Source organism: Stegodyphus dumicola, chromosome X2 (genome assembly GCF_044657685.1).
Source record: "Stegodyphus dumicola isolate Sdum_Otavi_A_Nest chromosome X2, ASM4465768v1".
Taxonomy (NCBI): domain Eukaryota; kingdom Metazoa; phylum Arthropoda; class Arachnida; order Araneae; family Eresidae; genus Stegodyphus; species Stegodyphus dumicola.
The window spans coordinates 68,103,235-68,125,045 of record NC_140781.1 but is presented as its reverse complement, the minus strand read 5'-3'; the positions used below and the strand labels follow the sequence as shown (position 1 = coordinate 68,125,045).

Here is a 21,811-nt window from a genome sequence, read left to right as displayed (position 1 = left end):
ATTAAAAGTGTAACATATTTTGATAATATTATGGTGCCTCTGATGTATCACAAAATAAAGGGAAATTCTGTTTTTGATAGTGTGATAACTAATGTGCAGAAAGTTTGACGAGGAATGAAATTTTTGAAGTAAAATTGATATATGGATGTATAATGGTGTTTGCATACCTTTTGTTATAAATCACTTTCTGAAGACTTAACATGGTAATTTATTTCCGTTTTGGCACTGAGTATTTTGAATACACAAAGACTTATAAAAGGTGATTTCACAATGTGTTCATATTAATGTTTTAGAATTTGAATGTAGTCAAACTTAAGTAAACGAAAGTTGAAAAGGATAAGGAAAGGTTTTGCAGAATCGAAAATGAGTTAACAAGACTCAATAAAGTATGCCTTTTAAAATATGATAAAAATTCTAGGTGGATATGCATATGTGTATTTAACAAAAGGAGCAAAATTAATTTTTTTGCATTACTTATGAAAACTATGTTTTATGTACATGATATTTTAAAATGAAATTCATATCAACACTTGAGTGAAAAATAGGCATGGAAAAAATTCGAATTTTCCTGTTTATATTGTTAAGTAATTCCGTGAGCAGGCTAAATGACTCATAAAAAGAGGAAAAATTCCTTTGAATTCAAGAACTCAGCAGGCATTTAAGACATTATTTTCATATTTTGTGGTAATATTCAATATTATTTTATCAAGAAAGAAATGTAAAGGAATCCTTTCAGTAAGGCTTTAGAGAAAAGTTAATAGTAGTTTTTAGTCAATTTTGTCTGATAGAAGGCATTTAGTTTAATCTGTTTTGAAGTTTCAGATTATATATGTCTGCAAATTAAATATGCCCAAATTAGTATGCTCTGCATACCCGATCATTTAAAAGACAAAACTAAGTGAAGTGTATTCTGATAAATAATGAAAGTACTTGTAAAGTCTTGTGATATAGCTGTATCTGTACATTCAGAAATTAAATGTGAATAGCAGTTTTCATTGTTTTCATTTAATGTAGAACCAGAAGAATCATTTTGTGGTAATTCACTTGTTGAAGAGGGTGAAGAATGTGATGCTGGATTCATTGGAAGTGAGGACAATGATCCTTGTTGTGACAGTGCATGCAAATTGAAAGTTGGAGCTATATGCAGGTAATTATTGGGTCATTTCTTTCAGTTTGTATAGTAGAACCCCTCCATAATGAATTTCAAGGGGACCAAAAGTATGGTTTGCTATATCTGATCTGAGAAAAAAATGGATTATATTGTAGACACATTAGGTTATTTTAAAGCAGGAGATATGAAAAATGAGCAATGCCCTCGCCGTGACTCAAACCACGAATCTCTCGAATTCACGTCAAGCGTGCTGACCACTACACAACAAAGGCATGCTAAGAAGGATGGGAGAAATACCTTATAATGTTATGTATAAAAATTTAATGATGAATCACAAAGGAAAAAAAAAAGATTATTATAATAACATTTACCTGAAGAAGTGAATGGGAAATCTAATATTAAGGAAATAAGGTTTAATTACAATTATTATTACATAAAACTGTTCTAGTTTCACATCTAAGTTTATTTAAAGAGCAGTAAATTTACAAAATTATTTACTTAGCATGAATGTCATTGTTCTGATCCTCTCCTTGAGATACACACGTATAACCATAAGCAGCTATTTTATCTTTATAAAGCACTAAAAATTTATAACAAAAGAATATCTACAAATTTACCTTTATGTGAGCAGAAAGATAATCTAACTTTCTGCTGGCATGATGTAGATTGCAGGAAAATTTTATTTGTATTTTTATCTAAATACATAAAAATATAGTTTTTGTTCTGCAATTTGTATGAATAAAAATGTGCAAAGATGGTGCTTTGCAGTCTTGGCATCCACTATAGTGGAGGGAGTTCATTTTCCATGTGTTCCTTACCATTTTTATTAGCAGAAAAAAAAGTCTTCTATATCAATGTTTCTTATTTAAAATTTTATTGCAGTATTTTCATTACTCAGATCTTTGCCCTCGTGTGCTTTGCCATAATTGAATAATCCAATCCTTCAATAACTTTTTCCTGAAGAAATTTTGTGCTTCTCAAATGTATCCAACCAGCCATTTGGCAACCAAGTGGTCCCTCCTAAATGTCTAGCTAACTCATATACCTTTATCTGAAGCATTTGCTCAAGTATTTGCAGATTTTTTTGGGGGAGGATCATGAGAACCATCTTAGTAATGCTTTATATAACATCTTTGTCCTCATCCTTTTTTGCATTTGTCCTCATATCTAAATTTTTGTAATCAGCAGGCACTGAGGTTCAGTTTTTCCATGTAGTACCAGCTATGGCTGTTGATAAATGATATTCCCAGTTGATAGTAGATGGCTGTATCTATTTCATGTTTTTCGAATAATGTTCACAATATCTTTAAAGCAGAATCCTCTTTATTTACATCCTGGCATGCAGGTAGATTTTTGACACAGACAAGTCTGATCAAAGAATATGTGAGAACTTCACTCTTCTGAAAAAGATGAAAAAAGTAAATAATTTCATCTGATCCAATATGGGAAAGCAATTACTCAGTAACTTTTATAAAGAATGTCCTATGTATTGAAAAAGGCTTAATGAAGCAAAATCCCATTCAAAGAACAAAACTGAAACAACTCAAATGTTGGATTAAGTTTGAGCAGTTTTTGCACAAAGGGTATTTTTATACTGTTTTTTTATATATATGGCGCTAATTAATGTTACAGTTTCTTTAGTAATTTATGAAATAAAATTGTAGTAAAATAATTCCTGTTCTTCTTCAGTTGTTATTTGGCGTTTTATATGTGTTAATTTTTTTTAAATACCTCTCTGTAAAATTGTATTCAAAGGAATATTTTAATCATATTAAAATTTATTTACACGTATTGTGTAATTTTCTTTTGTATCTTTATATACAGTAGGGAACAAAAGAACTGAAAATTATTATTTGTGTCTGTTTAAAAATCATAATACATTAAGTTATTTATTTTCGTTTGTGCTGCTAGATATTTATCTAACTGAGCGAATATTAAAAGAGCAATGTATAAACTTAGATCCAGTAGCATAAAGAAAGGTTTGCAGATTTATACATTCAAAATAAAACCGTGGATCAGGAATACAGATCGTTCATTTCTGTTATGAGTGTATATTATGTTAGGCGGAGCACTCTTTCTTGATCTCAGATTTAAAGCTAAAACCTTTAAATGCCGAAAATTTTTAAGTCTTAGTTTTAATTATGTTACCTGTAAAAGGTAAATAAAAGCTGCAGATGAAATTATTGAAATAAAATGTCTTGATAATTTTTTAACGTTTAGAGAGCAGTTTCTTGTGCATTTATTATAATTTTTGTAACCATTTGTTTAGTAAAGTAAGTTACTGTTATATTTCTAATCATAAATAATACCAGCCCCTTAGGCAGGTAGCCCTTGAGGCTTTGCCGTAATTGAATAACCTAAAGTAAACGCTAATAATATCGTAATTGTTAAACATTGAATTGCAAATTCATTATGTGTATTTTTCATTAAAGTGGTGTTTTATTTAAATGTAAAAAGTATTTTCATTACCATTTGAAATAAAAACTATCTGGTTTGAAATAAAATATTTAAAAATAACTATAAAATAGGTTTTATTTTAAAATTTAGAACTTTATAGAACCTGAAATTGCATGTAAATATTTTAATGCATCATGTCACTGGGAAAAAATGCGTTTAACTCTTGCTACAAAATTTAAATCATTAAAAAGATAAGTTCTTTCAAATACATTGTGAGACAAAAGTGCAGTTTAGCTTCTGTAAATCATCTAATATGAAAAATCATTAAGGAGAGAAAAATAGAATTATAGAATTTATTTGACTCCCATTTGTTTTTATTTCCATTCATTATGCAATGTGATGGAAAAACTCATCTCCTAAAGACATCACTTGTGATTTAACATTTAAGAGAATAATGTAAGTATGTACCAATCAGTGGCATAGCGAGCATAACTGTCGCCTGAATCAAAATACCTTTTTCGCACCCCCCCCAAAAAAACGCAGTAATATAGTGTATAGAATATATTCGTAATAAGAAAATAATGCAAATATTAACAAAATGCGGAATCTGCCATAAAAATACTCTAAAACATGTTAAGAATAGTCACTATCTAACTACACTAGCCTTGGATTCGGAAATGTATCTGTGTCGGCTGAAAAATCAAACATACGATGATCTCGAATTAGTTAAAAAGGTATTATTTATTTTGTATATTTATATAATTGTTTTTAAAAAAGTACAATTTTTAAACAACTAAAAGTTTTATATATATTAAAAATAAGTAGATATATTTATTAATAATAATATAATATTATTATACATTAATACAATTAATAACTATGTATACATTTTTCTTGCCTAAGATGAAGGAAATTTATCAATTACTACATCAAAGTCGATCCTTTCAAATTTTTCACTTTCCACATTTAAAAATGCTAGATGACTTAGGGGATCTTGTCCCACCGTTAATTGTAAATAGTCAAAATTTATTTTAATTTGCTGAACGAACGTACATAGATAATGAAATAGTAAGGAGTATTTGAAGTGCAACTCTTAAGTTTGGAAAAACATTTTCTCCATAGATCTGTAATGGAGTTTTAAGTTCAATTTCTTTTCTACTGCTGAGTAATATCTTGTAGTTACATTCACTACTCAAAACAATTAGGGGATATTGTGAGTTTGGTATGAAATAACCATATAATGGACAACCATTTTAACAAAAAGAAATAGAAGAGATTATAAAGGAAAATTATAACCATTACAAAATATGCAAATTTAGTCTTCTACGTTCAAAACTATGCACATTAGATAAGGAGTAAGGAGCGACTTGCAGCATTCCTTTGTAGTAGGAGATTAAAAACAATTGACACACATTGAATGCTTTGTAGCAGTGAATATACGATGTCTCAGCAAGATGACTTAGTTGAATCGGTAGTCAGGAAGGCCATCAGTCGTTTACGGGAGTCAAACGAAATCCATTGTAGCAGAAGTGTTAGGAGATTCCAAAAATGTCATTTCCAGACTATGGAATTGTTTTTGGAAACTTTATATGCTTGAGAAATTCGGGACAAGGTTGTGTTATCATTTTAAAATAAAAAGCAGGAGCTATATGTGCATTTCGTTTAAAAAAAACTAAAAGATATATCTCTATTTTAGAGAAATAAAGTGGTCAGAAAGAACGTTTTGTAGGCGGAGATATTTGGTTGATATACTGCAAACCTTTTATTACACATTTTATCAGACAAATCAAGAAAATAAATAATTATATTACAATGATTATTAATTTTAAATATATTTTCCAGAAGTCGATCAAAATAAAAACTTAAATTTCTGGAAAATCCTGTTTGGGAGACCATTTAGTGCCCCTCTGAGAGCGGCATCCGGGGCATCATACACTCCCTTGCCCCCCCTTGCTACGCCACTGGTACCAATATTTGGAATAAGTGGGAGTTTAATAAATAAAATTAGGAAAAGAAGGGACAAGGACACCAGCAGTGCCTCAAAGTACCTAGCCATCTTCTGTGGCATCAGACTTTTGGTCTTTAATTAGAGATGATATTGGTTGAGTGCACATGGTCATATTTGATCTGAAAATCAGTTCAAAACTATCCTGCAGCTGGGTGTGTCTGGGGGAAAGAAATCACCAGTGACCAAAAAAAAAATAGGATTATCAATGCCGTATTACCTCAGAAAAATTATAAGAATTAAGAGCTTTGCAAAATGTACTTGCTTATTGGATTACTATGTTAACTTATGTATGTATTTATTTTGCACATCCCCCCCCAAATAAAAGTAATGTGCAGACTGCATATTAGTTAACACTGTAAATTTTTGAAAATTATATCTGAACCAAAAATGTAAGTGAACTGTTTACGGCAAATAAAGTAAAGCAAATCATGCTTTGAAAAAAGGTCATAACTTTTACAAGTATTTGGTCTAATTTTTTTATATATATACAGTGGCTCCCAAAAGTGCTCATACACTTATGATTTTCATTAAAATAGGGCTCTATCCATTAATTAAAAGTAAACTTTCTGAATGAGATTTTAATAATAAGATCTGTAATCTATTCCTAACAAAATTACATGAAATATTTTTTAAATATAGCGAAACTTTATTTTTAAGAGATTAATAATCAAAAAATTATAAACATATTAATCTCACAAAAGTTTTGTACACTGAAATATTTTTGGATAAAATCAAAATTAGAATTATCGTTTGCCGCTTTTTTGCATTGTGGTGGGATTTAAAAAATCGTTTACTTTAATTTTTTATTATTTACTTCATAATTTTCTATTTATTATTGAAAAATGGGTCGCAGTCATAAAGAAATTACAAACAGCATTTGAAAATTGATAATTTTTCACCGTTGTAGTGGTAAATTAATTCAAAATATCACTAAATCAGTTAATTTATCCCATTCTACAGTGCAGTATGTGATAAAACGCTTTAAAGAAGAAAATCGGATTGAAAACGAGGTAAGAAAAAGTCGACCGAGAAAGTTAACATGATAAGAGATTTATTATTGGAAAATTTGTGTAAAACCCACGTTTGAGTGCTGTAAAAGTTTCTGCAGAATTTAATGCAAAGTTTTCTACTTCAATTTCACCTTAAACTGTTCAACGAGTTCTCAGAGAAGCTGGATTACATGGGCGTTATGCCCATAAAAAAATTTTTGTTACTGAGAAAAACAGAAAACTTACGCTTTCATTCTCAAAATCAAAGATAAATACACCCGAAACGTACTGAAATAATGTCCTATTTGCTGACGAAAGCAAATTTAACATTTTTGGTTCCGATGGTCGAATAACTGTATGGAGGGGAAAAAATGGGAAACTTCATTCTAAGAACTTAGTAGGAGGTGTTTTTGTGTGGGGAAGGGGCATGACAGCATCAGGACTAGGTAATTTGGTATTTATTGATGGTGTAATGAATCATTCTCTTTATTTAAATATTTTAAGAGATAATTTAAAATTATCAGCCCAAAATTCGGGTATTGAAAACAACTTTATTTTTAATCATGATAGCGATCCTAAGTATACGCCTCTCAACGTTTGCCTTTAGTGTCTCTATAATAAAACACCACCTCGGTCACCAGATTTAAAACCCATAGAACACATTTGGAAAGAGCTGGAGGTTAGAATACGAAAACACAACATCAAAACGAAAAGCAAACTCAAAACAGCCATGATGGAAGAATAGATGAACATTGATACAGAAAATACAAAAAAATAAATAAATAAAAATAAATAAATAAATAAATAAAATAGTAAAATCTATTCCCAGATGTTTAAAAGCTGTTGTGAATGTTAAAGGATATCCTACTAATATTAATTTAACGAAAAATGAAAACATTTACTAATATTAATTCAGAAGTCAAACAACAAAAATCAGCGTTAATTTACAAAATTTTGTAAATTTTGTAAATTAACGCTGATTTTTGTTGTTTGACTTCTGAATTAGTATTTATTCGGCGTGTTATTGTGTCTTAATTTACTAATATATCAAGATTTTTTTGAAGTGTACGAAGACTTCCGCTATACTTTAAAAATGTTTCATGTAATTTTGTTACGAATAGATTATAGATCTTATTATTAAAATCTCATTCAAAAAGTTTACTTTTAATTAATGGATAGACCCCTATTTCAATGAAAATCAAAAGTGTACGAACACTTTTGGGAGCCACTGTATATCTATATTTATTTTACTCTAAAACATTCCCTATATATTTCTTTTGAAATTTATATTTAATTACTTTGTTGAAATTATTGTCGTCCCTTAATCTGTTAATATTTATGTAAAATTTCATATACATTATTACACAGTGTTATTTATGTGTCAAATATTTGCTCAATGTTACAGAATTTTTTAATTCCTAATTTCAGTGACAAAAATGCACCTTGCTGCCGTAATTGTCAGTTGGTTCATCGAGGAACAATCTGTAGAGAATCTCAACCAAGTGCTTGCAAAAAAGAAGCTTTTTGCTCATATCCTTTGATTAGTTTTTTATGCCTTTCAAATTATTAAGTATTTCTTTTAACGACACTGCTGAGTTGTATAAAATTGCTGAAAATATTCTCTTCTTGTAACATATTTATTAAGTAATAGCCAAAAATTATTTGTTTAAATTTGTGACTCATGTATTAAAAGAACTGACTCATTTGCCGATGAGTCATCAAATATAATGTAATATTAAAAAAAAAGAAGGAAAAGAAAAAAGAAAAATTGGAATCTTGCTGAGAGCTTTTGATCCATATAGTGAATTCAGATTTGCTTACCAGATTCTGCAGTTTCCAAGGTGGAATATAAAAGTTGGTACTTTCATATTGAAAACTTGTTATTTTCATATTCATTTTTTATGAAGAGCTATTCATGGCATGCACCATAAAAAGCTGAAGGATAATGGGGAAAATGTTAGTTTAGTGTTATATTAGGAGTAGTATTTTGAAAACTGAAATTTTGGTAGCATCAAAATTTGTACATTTAATGATTAACTGAAATTGAATTAATTTTGTATAATTTTTGAATGTTTGATATATATGTTAGCATGTTAAAAACATATTGTTGATTGATGGAAAGATAGCATTAAACAAACTGTTATTTTCTTACCTGTTTTTCTTCCAATTCAGGACAGATGAGATAAAAGCTGGATAATTCCAATTCTGAATATTTTAACGAAATTATACTAAGCAGTTATTGTGCTATTTTTGTTTCTGCTGGAGTTTTTTGGTGCCAGATAGCATATGGCCGTTTATCAAAATTTTTAGAAATTCAGGCTTTTAGCCAGTTTGTAGTCATTTTGTCAATTTCAGTAACTTTATGCTTATTTATACTTTTTAACTTATTTCTGTAACTTATTATTGAATCTGAGCTTATTGGTTTTCCACCGGGTGCTGACTAACCTTTATAGTTTTATTATGCAACACACTGACATCTTTCATAAGAAGATTTAAAATCTGTTATGAAATACTTTTGCATGAAAATAATACATATGCTCTATAATGTTTTGTTATTTAATGTTAGCTCTGATTGGAGTAAGATAATGTTTGGGTTATTGCTAGCTGATAATGACTAAGTTTATTTTTCTGTGACATTATTTACTTTACTGTGAAATCAAGAACATGATCATTAATCTGTCTGGAGTGTGTACATTCCCAGTAATCTGTTTGTTGGGTATGTTCTGATTATTTATACAAGAGCAGTCAGTCAATAAAAATTGAAAAACCAAGAAGCACTGGTAATAGAACTCGTACCTTTTTCGAGAAGTTTTTTTCTTTGGTACTATTGTTCTCCCCATGTACATGACTACCTGTTTTCACTTAAAAAGAAAGAAAATTCCACATTTTGGTATCGTACAATCTCAATGCTGCTGACCAGCTGAAACAGACATGCTATGTGCATATCTGGCTTGCTCCGTTAATACTTTTGCTGAATTCGTTCATGAGTTGATAACAATTTTGGCGATATTCTGATTTTCTTTGCAAATGAACTTTTCTGTGCAGATGTGAGTAATCGGAAAGTACCATTTGTTGCAATAATTTATCATTTTCCTTTATTCTTAATTTTTTTAAATAAGATAGAGTAATTTTTATGTGGCAGTGATTTTATAGAAAAATATTTTCATTTCTGTTAAACTCTGTAGTGCTCAATAAGACAGTTTCTAATGTCTAAGACTCCTGGCTTCATCTGTTCTCATACTTTTGAGTTTAATATTGAAGCTCGCTAGATTAATTTTTAATTGTTCATTATGATGTTCCTGTTTTTTACACTGTTGGTCTTGCTGGATCTGTGCTACGAGACACATTTGTAGTATCATCTGATTTGATGTTTTCAAATATGAAGCCCTGAATAATATCTTTTAAGCTTGAGAATGTGCAAAACTAGAATTTGGTATGAAATAACCATAGTATTTGCAGTGTGGTGTACATTTTTAAAGTTAGTTTTAATGGTAAAGAAATGTTTATGCAAAATATGCACTCTATTTTATGCGAATGTCAGTTCAGTAGCTTGCACAATAGCTCTGAAGAAATTTACATAAATATATCTAGTTTTTTCCCCTTCTCATTTTGATATGTGTTTACTTGTGCTTTGTGAGATTTATTATTTTATATTTATGTTAAAGTTTTTGTTATCTTTTTACCTATTAGTGATATGTTTTTAATACATTTATAGATACTGATCTATCAGCAGCTCTAAGTTGTAAGCGTAATAATGCACTTAGATTAGATTATTTAATGTAGCTAAACCACTGGCAGTAATTTTGTTATGTTTGCTGTAAGGCTCGTTTCAATGGAAAGCTGCCAAATTGTAAAACTTGATATTAGGATATTAAAAAATAATAGACCTTGTTTTCAAAACATTTATTTCACTTAACAACCGACTGTAGGTAACCTTACTTGTAAAATTTGTTGTATGTAGAACTACATTTGATCCTCAATTTATAAATGATTATTCAACTCTTTATTTTTATGTGAATGCCATGAATGTGTTACTCATTGTTGAAGTTAGAAATTTATAAATAGGGGCGGTAAAATAGGTATTTGGTGGTTGTCCTTAAAATTACATATTACATGAAAACTCATGAAAAAAAAATGAGATGGGTGTAGTGCAGATCAAGAATATATGTGTGCTTTGTACAAACTTAAATATTGTAATTAAAAGTGGAAAATGAAAAAAAAAAGTTAATTGAAAGGATTTCTGTTACTGTTTAAAAAGTGGGTAGATGATATAATTATTTTTTAAAATAGATATTGATTTTTGCTTTGGGCAATGAATAATTGATGCAACTCATTAAATGTTTTGCTCTAAGGAGTGCAAAGTTTTTCAATGCCTGTCATAAAGTGTTCTCTTCTTTCTTCATTTGGATCAGTCTCCATTACAAACTTAGATAGTTCATGTGTCTTTTCTGGCAATTCATTTACTGTCTGTCTATCACGAGAGCTCCTCATGTCAGTATATCTAACTGGAAGTAGTCGCCATAGTAACAGGCCTTTTACGTTTCAAGCAGGGGGGAGTTCAGGAAAGAATTACATTGCTGTTTTTGTTTGGTGAATATTGGTCACAGAAGAGATAAAATAATGTTACAAAGAAGATTTTATTTTAAGCAATAATCAAAAAGTATATATATCACCAATTCGTCATTATGGCAAACGTAAATACATTTTTTCGAAACACATCTATGAAAAATGAGTTAGAACTCATTTCTATGGCAGCAGACAGCTGTACACATTCTGTTGAAAGATGTTCTTGTGGTAGACAGACAGTAACTTCTTGTCCATTAAAGGCTCTTTATCATCTTCACTATCGCTGCTTTCTGTATTGGCTGGTGTTATAAGCTTATCCTATTCTTCATTTGTCATTTTATGATCTTGATTCTCAACTAATTCTTTAATTTTTCCATCTTCCATATCTGAAAAATCCTTTGTTGCCTATTGCTTTTGTAATTTGTATGATTTCCTTGGCTTCATTTTCAATTGACGGCAACCCTTTAAAATTAATGACAATTTCTGACCAATGCTGAAGCTAGGAAACATTCATTGCTCATAAATTCACTTGTTCCCATATGAATTTCATCATTGTGCAGTGTCTTACGTTGAATTGCTTCCAAAATATCATTTGTGTGTTTGCTTTCCTTCATTTAGTGCTTTATTTGCAGAGTGACATTTTGTAAACATGGCTGACATAATAAGCTTTGAATGCTTTTGATTCCTTGATCCACTGGTAGGATGAAATAAGTGGTGTTCAGTGAAAAATTATTCCTTATTCACCACTGAATCAAGTTATTCCTTGATCCATTGGTGGATTAAGCAAATATCTACATTAGAGTGCAATGTTGTAACAGCTTCAGTACTGTGTCCTGGAGCATTGTCGAGAATAAGGAGAGCTTTAAAGCTCAAGTTTTGCTGTTCTAAGTAATGGCTTTTCAAACCTGTTGGTAGAGAGGTCTGTTGCATCTTAGCCAATATTCCTCACATTGTGTATAATTGAAATTTTTACATTAGGCAAATTAAGTGCAAACATTGAAGAAAACATGTATACCAAAATCACATTCTGCAATCTGCATTTGGCAAGGGTTTATGGTACTGCAATCTGATTGTCCAAAATTTTTGGCTTGGTCTTGTCAAAGCATGCATTGTCTTGTGGTCTCTTTCTTCTTCATGTTTGTGTCAACTTTCTTATTACCTTGTGCAATACATGGTAAGCCATAGAATTTGTCAGATTATGGTCTTATTTTTTATGCCATTTTATTTTTTTCCTGAAAGATTAGCATAAAGAGAATTTTAAACTACAGGTGATCGATCGCATTTGCTGAAAATTTTAACCACAGTATGGCTGCTCAGCATTTCTCATAACTGAAAGTACTTTTGTTGTCTCTTGGAAAGAGGCAGCAGAAATAAAGGAGCTAGTTTCACGACTTGCCCTAGCAATCCCCTGCAGAATAGGAAGATAATGAGCAGGACGCTTGCCAGAGTTACTCATAGCATCATTTTCCCTTTCAACTTATAACATCATTTTCCCTTTCAACTTCCAGCTTCATTTTCCCTATCAACTTCCAGCAAATTTTGCCTACATCAGATCTTTCATTTTGGCAACGATGCAACAAATGAGCATTTTAAACAGTTTCAAAAATAAAAGCAACTCATTTTCATAAAACAAATAGCTCACTTCATTAAAAATATTTAAATATAAACTACACAAAAAAGTGTTATTTACTGCTTGCACCTTGTTAATGGATAAGTATCTTATGTTTTTTTGTGAGATTAGCAGATCCATATTTCAGTCAACCCTCATAATTTAGCTTGAGAAAAAGTTCCAAAAATTCTCAGCTTAAACACGGAAATATATACCTTTTATTTTCCTATAATGCTTATGCCAAAGTTGACATGATATATATTTTGCTTTAGTAATTTATTGGAATGTGATTCTTTAACATAAATCACTGGAGAATCTCAAGATTGCCCATCATCATTTCCTCAACCTGATGGCTCTCCTTGCTTAGACAGGTATATGAAAAATTATGTTAATATTATCAAATAATTTTTTTGAAATTTTAGATAAGACCATGACATGTAGACTATTTCTACGTATGTACTATGTCCATGTTCATCTAAACTTTCTTTGTATATAGGGGCAAGTGCAGAGGTGGAGAGTGTGTTCCTTTTTGTGAAACTCTTGGTTTGCATTCTTGTCTGTGTGATAGAGGTATGGAAAAATTCTTTTCTTTCCCTGATAACAAAAGAGTAAACATATTAAAGCTGCAGTATTTAGAAGTTTTTATGTGATGCAGTCTGTGTATTTAATACTACATTCAAATTCTGTTTAAAGTGCACCTGATTTATAATGAACTTCTCACTATAATAAGCATTTTAGTCCTGTACAGTTAGTTGCCTTTACTCTTAATGTTATTTTATATGGCTATAGCAAGTTTCCAAATGTATGAAGTAGGTTGCATTGAACTTTATGGATAATTTTGACTGAAAATGTTTTTGATTTTCATAATTTGTATTGGAATATTGAAGCGACTTAAAAATATTTGAATTAGCAATAGTAATTACCAGTAAATTAAAATATTAAACCATAAACATTTGTATTAATTGGCTAAATATCTGTGACCTGTTAAACATAGGTTTTCTGCAGAGATTTGGAATTGTATGACATTATATCAAAAGTGGTGTCTGCAAGGGATTTGTGTACAACTTAAGTAAATGTTTGCTGAAATAACAAAGTAATAATTAATTGTTCACTTTTGCAGAGTTGCTTGTAAAAGAAGATATTTGAATTCAATGAATATTGGGCAATTATTTTTTAACTGATTTTATTAAATTAAATTTACTTTTTATAGAAGAGGATGCATGTAAGCGATGTTGCAGACCAACTCAAAATTCCACATGTCGCCCAATCGAACCTACTGAAATTCTGAGAGATGGTACTCCTTGTATACATGGCTACTGTGAAAATGTAAGTTTTTCAGTAAGAAAGTAAATGTGCAAATTTAATCATAATTCAGTCTTCTTTACCTTTTTGTTAAAGGTAGAATTAATGTGTAAAAGTCTGAGATCTCATAAATTCTTAAATTGACTTTTTTTTTAAAGTTTCATTCAGTTTCTTTTAAAAAATTATGAAGTGATAGAAAAATATAGGTACATCTTTGTTTTTCTTGTAAGTGAAAAATATAAAATATATAGCTTTAGGGCATTTTTGTTTTTGAATTCATCAGCATACTTAGCACTAAATGAGTGTGCTTTAAGTTTAAATTCTACATATTTAAAATTTTGTTAAAACATTATTTTTATTCTGGTTTGGTCTGTGCTTACTGACTACTTTTGTTAGTCTGTGTGGATTGCTTGAGTCTCATCTGAGTAAGGTTGTGGCCCTGGAAAGCTGTGAAGGAATTTTTATAAATGTAACAGTTTTAAATATATAGACATTTAATTATCTCTCCGTACAAAAATATATGCACTTTTCATGAGTTATTTATTTCTAGTATTGCTATTATCTTTAGCAAGTAATTTCGATACACTCTGCATAATTAATATCACAATTGTATCATCTTTCACTCTGTTTGATTGTTTCTCATTTCTGTTATGGTAAATCATGTTACCTCATTTTACCCAATATGTCTTTGAGATAGCAGGTTTCATGATATGCAGAAGAATAGGTTATCAAGTTTTTGTAAAGCAGTAGCAGTTGATAGCTAGTGAAAATGTAGGAGGACATATCAGTTTTTGTCAAACTGTTTAAAATGTACTTCTGTACATCAAAAATTGCTTAAGTGTGTCTTGAGAATTATTAAAGATTTTTTTGTACAAAATTACACCATTGCTTGTATGTGCAAAAATTATTACCAATTTAGCATGACGCTATGTAGCGCGTACAAGCTAAGTGTTACATATTCTAGAATGATGATTCTAAACCTTTTTTCAAGATGGTATTGTTATGTTTGGGAAAAACTGAAAGTATAATGGATTTTTTAAAACAGTTTAAAAAACACTGTCTGCTTGATTAGTCTGTTGAGAAAACTTATCTGTAATGTCAGTAGTTGTGAATTAGAACTGTGTTATTGATTTTGCATTAATCACAAAAAGCTTCAAATTCAAGTTTAAAACTATTCTGCAGAATAAGTAATCTAGCATATTTGTTTCTTTCAAGGGAGAGTGCAAGAAAACTGTTCAGGATATTGTGGAGAGATTTTGGGATATCATTGAGGACATTAACATTAATACCGTCAGTAAGTAGTTGATTTTATTTTGTATGCAGTATATTATGATTTTATTGTAGGGATATTCTTTAGAAAGTGTTATAATGAATTCAAGCATCGTTAGAATTTTTAATAAAATGGATGTGCAAGTCAAATACTTATCATAAATCATCAGATTATATATACTGTAATCGTCCTTTTCAGGTTTATAGATTTCATGTGCATCAAAAATATTTGTATTTGTTATCAAATAGAAAAAATCTGATGTGTACACCACATGACTTCCTTGTACGGAATATTAAATTATATGCATTTTTTCTTGCATTTCGTTTAAACTTATTGGATTGAATTAAACCTACTTCGGCGACAGCGCATAAACCACAATAGAATAAATGCATTCTTTAAAATTCACTCTATTTGTTTACCATAGTGACACTCTGGCGCTAGGTTCACTTAACAGTATTATATTTCGTTCATATTATAACTCAGAATGCACAAAATTTATATCATTTAAAGAATTATCTAATCATTTCCACATGTTCCATTCAAATACTATAATAAAGCTAGAACTATGTATAAAAGAAATTAAGCAAACATAACAAAAAAGAAACAGTTTTTCACAGATGATTTAGTATTTCTCATTCAGTTAATTTAGTTCTCACTCCGCGACAAGGCAAAAATACATAAAAACTCAAAATATCTGTATTAAAAATCACGAAGTAAATCTTAAACACTCATTTCCTCGAAAAAATTCCAGAAAGGATTAAGCATGATTTAATTCACAATAATAAATGAAGGCGTTATCTTTTTTGTTGCGAAGCTACATTTCTCTAGATTAGCAACAAATCCACTACTCTGCTGTTTCAAATGTAAACAAGCAATGGCCGCCATCAAAAGCATTATTAGGCTTAGCGGCACTTAAACAGCTTTAAAACTGTTGATAATTCTAAAAATATTGCATGCAGATTTACTAAAGGCCTAAAAACTTCAACCGGAAGATAAGAACAATATAATTCAATCATTTTAAAGCAAAAAATGTACAATTTACAAACATATAAGAGTAAAGAAGCTTAGATCACTGAGCCGGGTAACAGAGTGGATATATATAAATATATTTATATACATTTGGTGCAGCCGATTTCAACCAAAATACGAGGTGCACATCAACATATTATAGCAGTCCTGTATACAAAATTTCAACATTCTGAGGCTACTCGTTTTTGAGTTATACGAGATACGTACGTACAGACGTTCGTACAGACGCCACGAAAAATTCTCTGTATACAAAATTTCAACGTTCTGAGGCTACTCATTTTTGAGTTATGCGAGATACGTTCGTACAGACGCCACGAAAAATTCTCTTCAGAATTCATTTGAAAGCACTTTTATAATTTTTTTGGAGGAAAAGAGTCTTTTATTCTGTCCTTACGTACAGATATCACACAAATATATCATTAAATTGCATTTGAAAGCGGTCAAAATGGATATTTTTTTGAAATATGCTGCGTGAAACTTTTCGCGATTACAATACTTCCTTTTTACTTCGCACAAGGAAGTGAAAAGGGGTGAGAAAAAGAGTTTTGGTGCTAAATTATCCTGTATGCTACTAAGTCTTTCCTTTTAGAATATATTCGTAGAATTGTCTCTGTGTTCTGAGGTTCATAATGCCATTTGAAAGACAGCATGTTGCCATTGGGAGGAATATAAATATTTGAACTGTCCATTAACAGCAAAGTTTACTGTACAGAAAATTCAGCATTTTGAAATTTCTTACTTTCGATGCTTCTAACATTTTAGCTGTATTTTTATTAGCGTAACATGTTCGCTACCATCTACGAGAATACTCATAGTTGCCAAACTGAGTTTACTTGCAAGCGACAAGATTACTTGTTATTCATTGCCCTACCTAAAAGACTGAGTACAAGTGCTGTTGTAGTAAATGTACACTATGTTTAGGTGTTTGGTATGCAGAAAGGGACTAAATAATACACTTGGCATACTGAAATGGATCATTTATTTCTTGAAATGTAGTTGTCAAATCGTTTATTTCATAAATTATAATTAAATACAGATCTCTTTTAGAATACAAAATCTATTTATTTATTTATTCACTTGGGAAATGTTATAAGCCAATTGCTCAAAGTCTTGTTCAGTAACAGATGTAAGACTATTGGAAAGTAATGTATCACATGTGAGGAATTTTGCATGAGTGTGCAGAAAAAGTGAGTATTGTTTATCTAGTTCCAAGTTATCTCGTAGTTATCACAAGGGGAAAAATATCATATGGCAGATACAAGTGTGCTTTTGTGAATTTAGTTACAACTAAAAATGATTTCGTATATCTACATTTAAATAATAAAAATAAAGATGCAGATAGGATTTTTGGCACATACGAACAGACACACTTAACCCTCTGAGCAGCGCAGAATTTTGGATCTTTCACAAAGACCTGTATTTAAACAGCATTTATTAGCAAAATTTGTATATTTACTTGTTTTAGTCTCTATTTTCATTAACCTACACTCATTAAGATGATATTTACAGTATTGAAGAAAATAAGAAAGCAAAATATCTTAAATTACAAACTAATATATACAAAGTGATAAAAAAAAAATCTCTTTACCAGACAAAGCTAGTCATGCCATTCAGACAGTTAATAAACTTCAGCTGTGAGTGTGTTGTCTTAGCTGTATATTACTGATGGTTAAGGCATGTTATTTGAATGGTCAGGAGTAGAAAACAAGTCTCCATATACACTGGTGTCTATATTAAGGTAGACAACTGTTTCAAAATATCTACCAGTAAAAAATCTGGAAACTGGAAGCTATATACTGTTTTAAATGAAGAATACGGTACAAAGTCCAAAATCAGGATGTGTAATATCCAGAATGATCCAAGATCTGGAACTTTGTGTCACCAGCCTAAAATATAAAATGTAAATAAGTAATTAAAATTTAAAAAAAACCCTCCCGTAGAGACTCAGAGAATGGAGAATACATAAAAAAAAAAAAAAAAAAAAGGAAGGTGTGCTGTAAATAGGATTTTTCTCCATACTAACTGAGAATCCTGCACTTCCTTTCAAACACCTGCTGGCTAGGAAGTTTGCATTGTGACAAATAACAATGCATTGATAGACATTGTGTTAATGTTGTCTTGGATTGCACTTTTGGACCTTGAGTAGTTGTGGAAGGACAAGGCTGGTGCTAAACATTTTGCAGTCTGTGCATGTTCAGAAGTCTGCTGCCAAGTACCTCCCCTAAATTCTAAGAATTCTATTGGCCTGAATTCTGCTGTCCAATACCTCTCCAAAATAGTCCCAATAGTTTGATGCTTCTCTGGATTCTAAAATTTTTGCCTTCCCTAAATTCTGACATCCATTGCGGTTGCACCTGCTGTAGTGCCAACCCTGTGAGGGATTAGGATTTTTGTTTTTCTATCTGAACCAAACAATAAGTGAAGCCAAAATGTTGCCATGTCTACATATATTTATACTAGATTTAAATTGATGAACAAAAATCTGGAGTCGCCGAAGTCCTGGGGAATGCAGATCTTGTGCTTTGCACTGCATAATCCACTTGATTTGAAAATGGAAACTACCAAAAATCCATAAAACAGATGGAAAAGTTTTAATTAGGTAATAAGATGAAGGGCCATCAGCAGAGTGAAGAATATAGTGAGCAATTTCAACTGGCCAACCCAAAACTGAAGTTCCGTGACAACAGGTTTCTGTGCATAATGTGTAAAGAATTTTTTAAAAAATTGGTATTGTCATAAGTTAAGATTTTGTATGCATAACAGCATCTCATCAAAACTGTAACCTGGCACTAAATGGACTTTTGAATAGGCAGATAACAATCAAAGAGACTGTTGAGTTTGCCACTACTTGTGGAATAAAAGTGTTAAAGCAAATTATGCAGTTCAGCAGTAAAAGGACTTTATACAGATAACAAATTCTGTTTCTCTTCAGCTCCTATAATTGAAATTTAAGTTTTACTTGAATATGGCAAATCACATGAGGGCTATCCACATAAGAAAAGGGATGCCTTCATGGAAGACTTTTTAAACAAAACTGATTTTACATTTTTCCAATGCTACACATGGAGAAAACTGTGAAAACTGGCCATGCAGTCAGCCCATTTGCCTGGGATCTAATCTAGGTCGACCTCCCAATATTCAGTGGCTTTAACTGAACTCACCACTGGTGAGGCCTCTCAGTAGAACTGTCGGTCTTTTTAAGTTATCAACATTATTGAGTGCTGCAGATAGCAATCTCTAAACATGCAGTCATGTACCCATAATGTGTTATCACAACTCATAGTTTCTTGACTTGATCTTTCTGACTTGCACTAATGAGCTGTGCATAGACAGCCTTCATCCTAAAACTTTGCATGCCACTTCTTGATGCTGTTTTGGAAACAGGGATTGCCTCTGTTATTTTGATTAAAATCATTGCTGCACAATCAAAACAGGTGACCTTTTTTAAATTGCAAATTGATTGCTTGTATTTATTGAACTGCATACTGCTCTGTATCTCTTATCCATAAACTGCAGCTGCTATGTTCACAAGCTTTTTATTAAAAAAAAGTCTTAAAGAATAGCTACTTTAGTTAACATAAGAATGATATGATACATTGCATAGGGTATTTGATATGAATATTTAAATCTTTCAGTGAATTATGGATAACCCTATATGAAAATAAATTGCTTTTAAACTTTGTTTACTTTGTAAATTGATTTTCATTCTCTGCTTCCATTAGTAACTGCATTTACTCATCATGTATCAAATAACTGGCCATATTCTAATTTCAACCTTTCAACTAAAATCTCTCAAATGAGTTCAAAATGATAAGCATGTTCTGGATAACTAGTATACTGTGCTAGATTATCTGTGATTAGTCATTTTAAATATATCTTTAGTTTTTATCCATTTTGGTAACTTTTATTCTGATTAAGAAATATACATTTGTGTGCAAAATTATGAGAATTTGCACATTATATCCAATTTCTGAAAATCTAATATAGATTTTAATAAAAATTTGGTATAAATATACATTTGTAGCAGAGAAAGATATGTATCATTCAAAAATCATTTTATGAACTATGATTTTCAATAAAGCTCATAGTGCAGGGATGTTCAAAGTGTACATTTTGATATTGAACTAGAAATAAGTTGTTTGTTCCCCTCTGATGTCCAGATAAATCGATCAGAGTGATGGCATACTGGACAGGGGGCAGTTGAGAAAGAAGTCTCTGTGGCAGTCGATCTCACTCCTGCAGCAAGGCGGTTTTCAACTCCAGAATGGTTCTCCAGAAGAATTGCACATACTCAGTATCCATGCACACATCGACCTATTTTCAATTTTAAAAAAAAACCTAAAATTGCACAAAGATGGCACTGTGCATACTCTTGACTTTATCTATGTACACATCGACCTATTTTCACTTAAAAAGTAAAAGAAAATGGACAAAAATCCAATTGTTTTTACTGTCGTAAAAAGCGGCAAACAAATAAGTGGGCAATTCTGCACTTTATCGAGAATTTTTTTAAAGAAAAGGCATCATTCATTATAGGGGATTGCAAGATGAAATTGCTTTCCCAAGAGTACCCCTGACATGTTATTTAGTGTTAGGTCAGGAGATCTAACCAGACAATCCCTTCGGAGAATATCTGCTCTTTCCAGGTAATCAACAGTGAAAGAGCGTTGTCATCCATTAACAGGAACCCAAGACGAGCAGTGCCCTTGAAAGGTCAAACATAGGGCTGTAAGATCTTGTCTCTACACCTCATGGCTGTCAGGAAGCTTTTGTGAAACACATATAAGGGTGTGCAGCTATCCACATAATGCCTGCCTTTTTGCTAATGAGGGAAGGATAATGTTGTTTTCCAAGTTTTCTTCAGGTGCATGTATGTATGCTGAGCATCATTGTAAAGGCTGAATTTTGTCTCATCTGTAAAACACACGGTGCTCCACTGAAGTATGGTCCAAGGCTCTGTTGTATGTACCATGCTATCTGTTGTGTGCTGTAGTAAATGTGACACAAATAAAATGGGTCTTTTGGTGTACAGCCGTATCTCATGACGTTTTCGAGCAACTGTACACTGTAAAACTTAGGTTCCAGTGACAGCATATGGCTCATGTGAGAGCTGTGATGCTGTAGTGGTCATGTATTGTCATGCTGAAAGTACCAAATAATGATCTTCATTCGTTGTTGGGATCTTGGTCGACCTTGTCCAAATCTTCAAGATACCCACTATCCTGAAACTGCTTCCGTAAACAGCAGACAACATTGGGCATTAAATTAAGTTCTGTAGCCACCTGTGCTTCCAATTCTCCTGCCTCCAATTTGCAGATAATCCATACATTTGTGGCTACTCATTTTACCCGATACCTTTTAAAATTTACCCAACTCTGGGAGGAAAACTGAATGTCCGGAAGGAGTAGGAGCACACAATTGCTGAAAACCTCATGTGCTTATATCCTACAGAGTCACATCTCCACAGTCACAAACATGTGTACTTACATATTTGACTCTGAATATTGGCATAATTAGTATCTTTGGTTCA

The 21,811-nt window shown here is 31.2% G+C and overlaps 1 protein-coding gene across 1 annotated transcript in view; it reads left to right on the top strand.

The window, feature by feature from the left end:
• Positions 1-21,811, top strand: part of Tace (ADAM 17-like protease Tace) — a 100,901-nt gene that overhangs the window by 57,015 nt on the left and 22,075 nt on the right. Inside the window, exons 12-17 of the mRNA XM_085809821.1 lie at positions 1,015-1,147; positions 7,934-8,035; positions 12,989-13,051; positions 13,177-13,250; positions 13,891-14,006; positions 15,198-15,276. Of these exons, the coding sequence (XP_085665947.1) occupies positions 1,015-1,147; positions 7,934-8,035; positions 12,989-13,051; positions 13,177-13,250; positions 13,891-14,006; positions 15,198-15,276 (567 nt within the window). The remainder of the gene's footprint in view (positions 1-1,014; positions 1,148-7,933; positions 8,036-12,988; positions 13,052-13,176; positions 13,251-13,890; positions 14,007-15,197; positions 15,277-21,811) is intronic.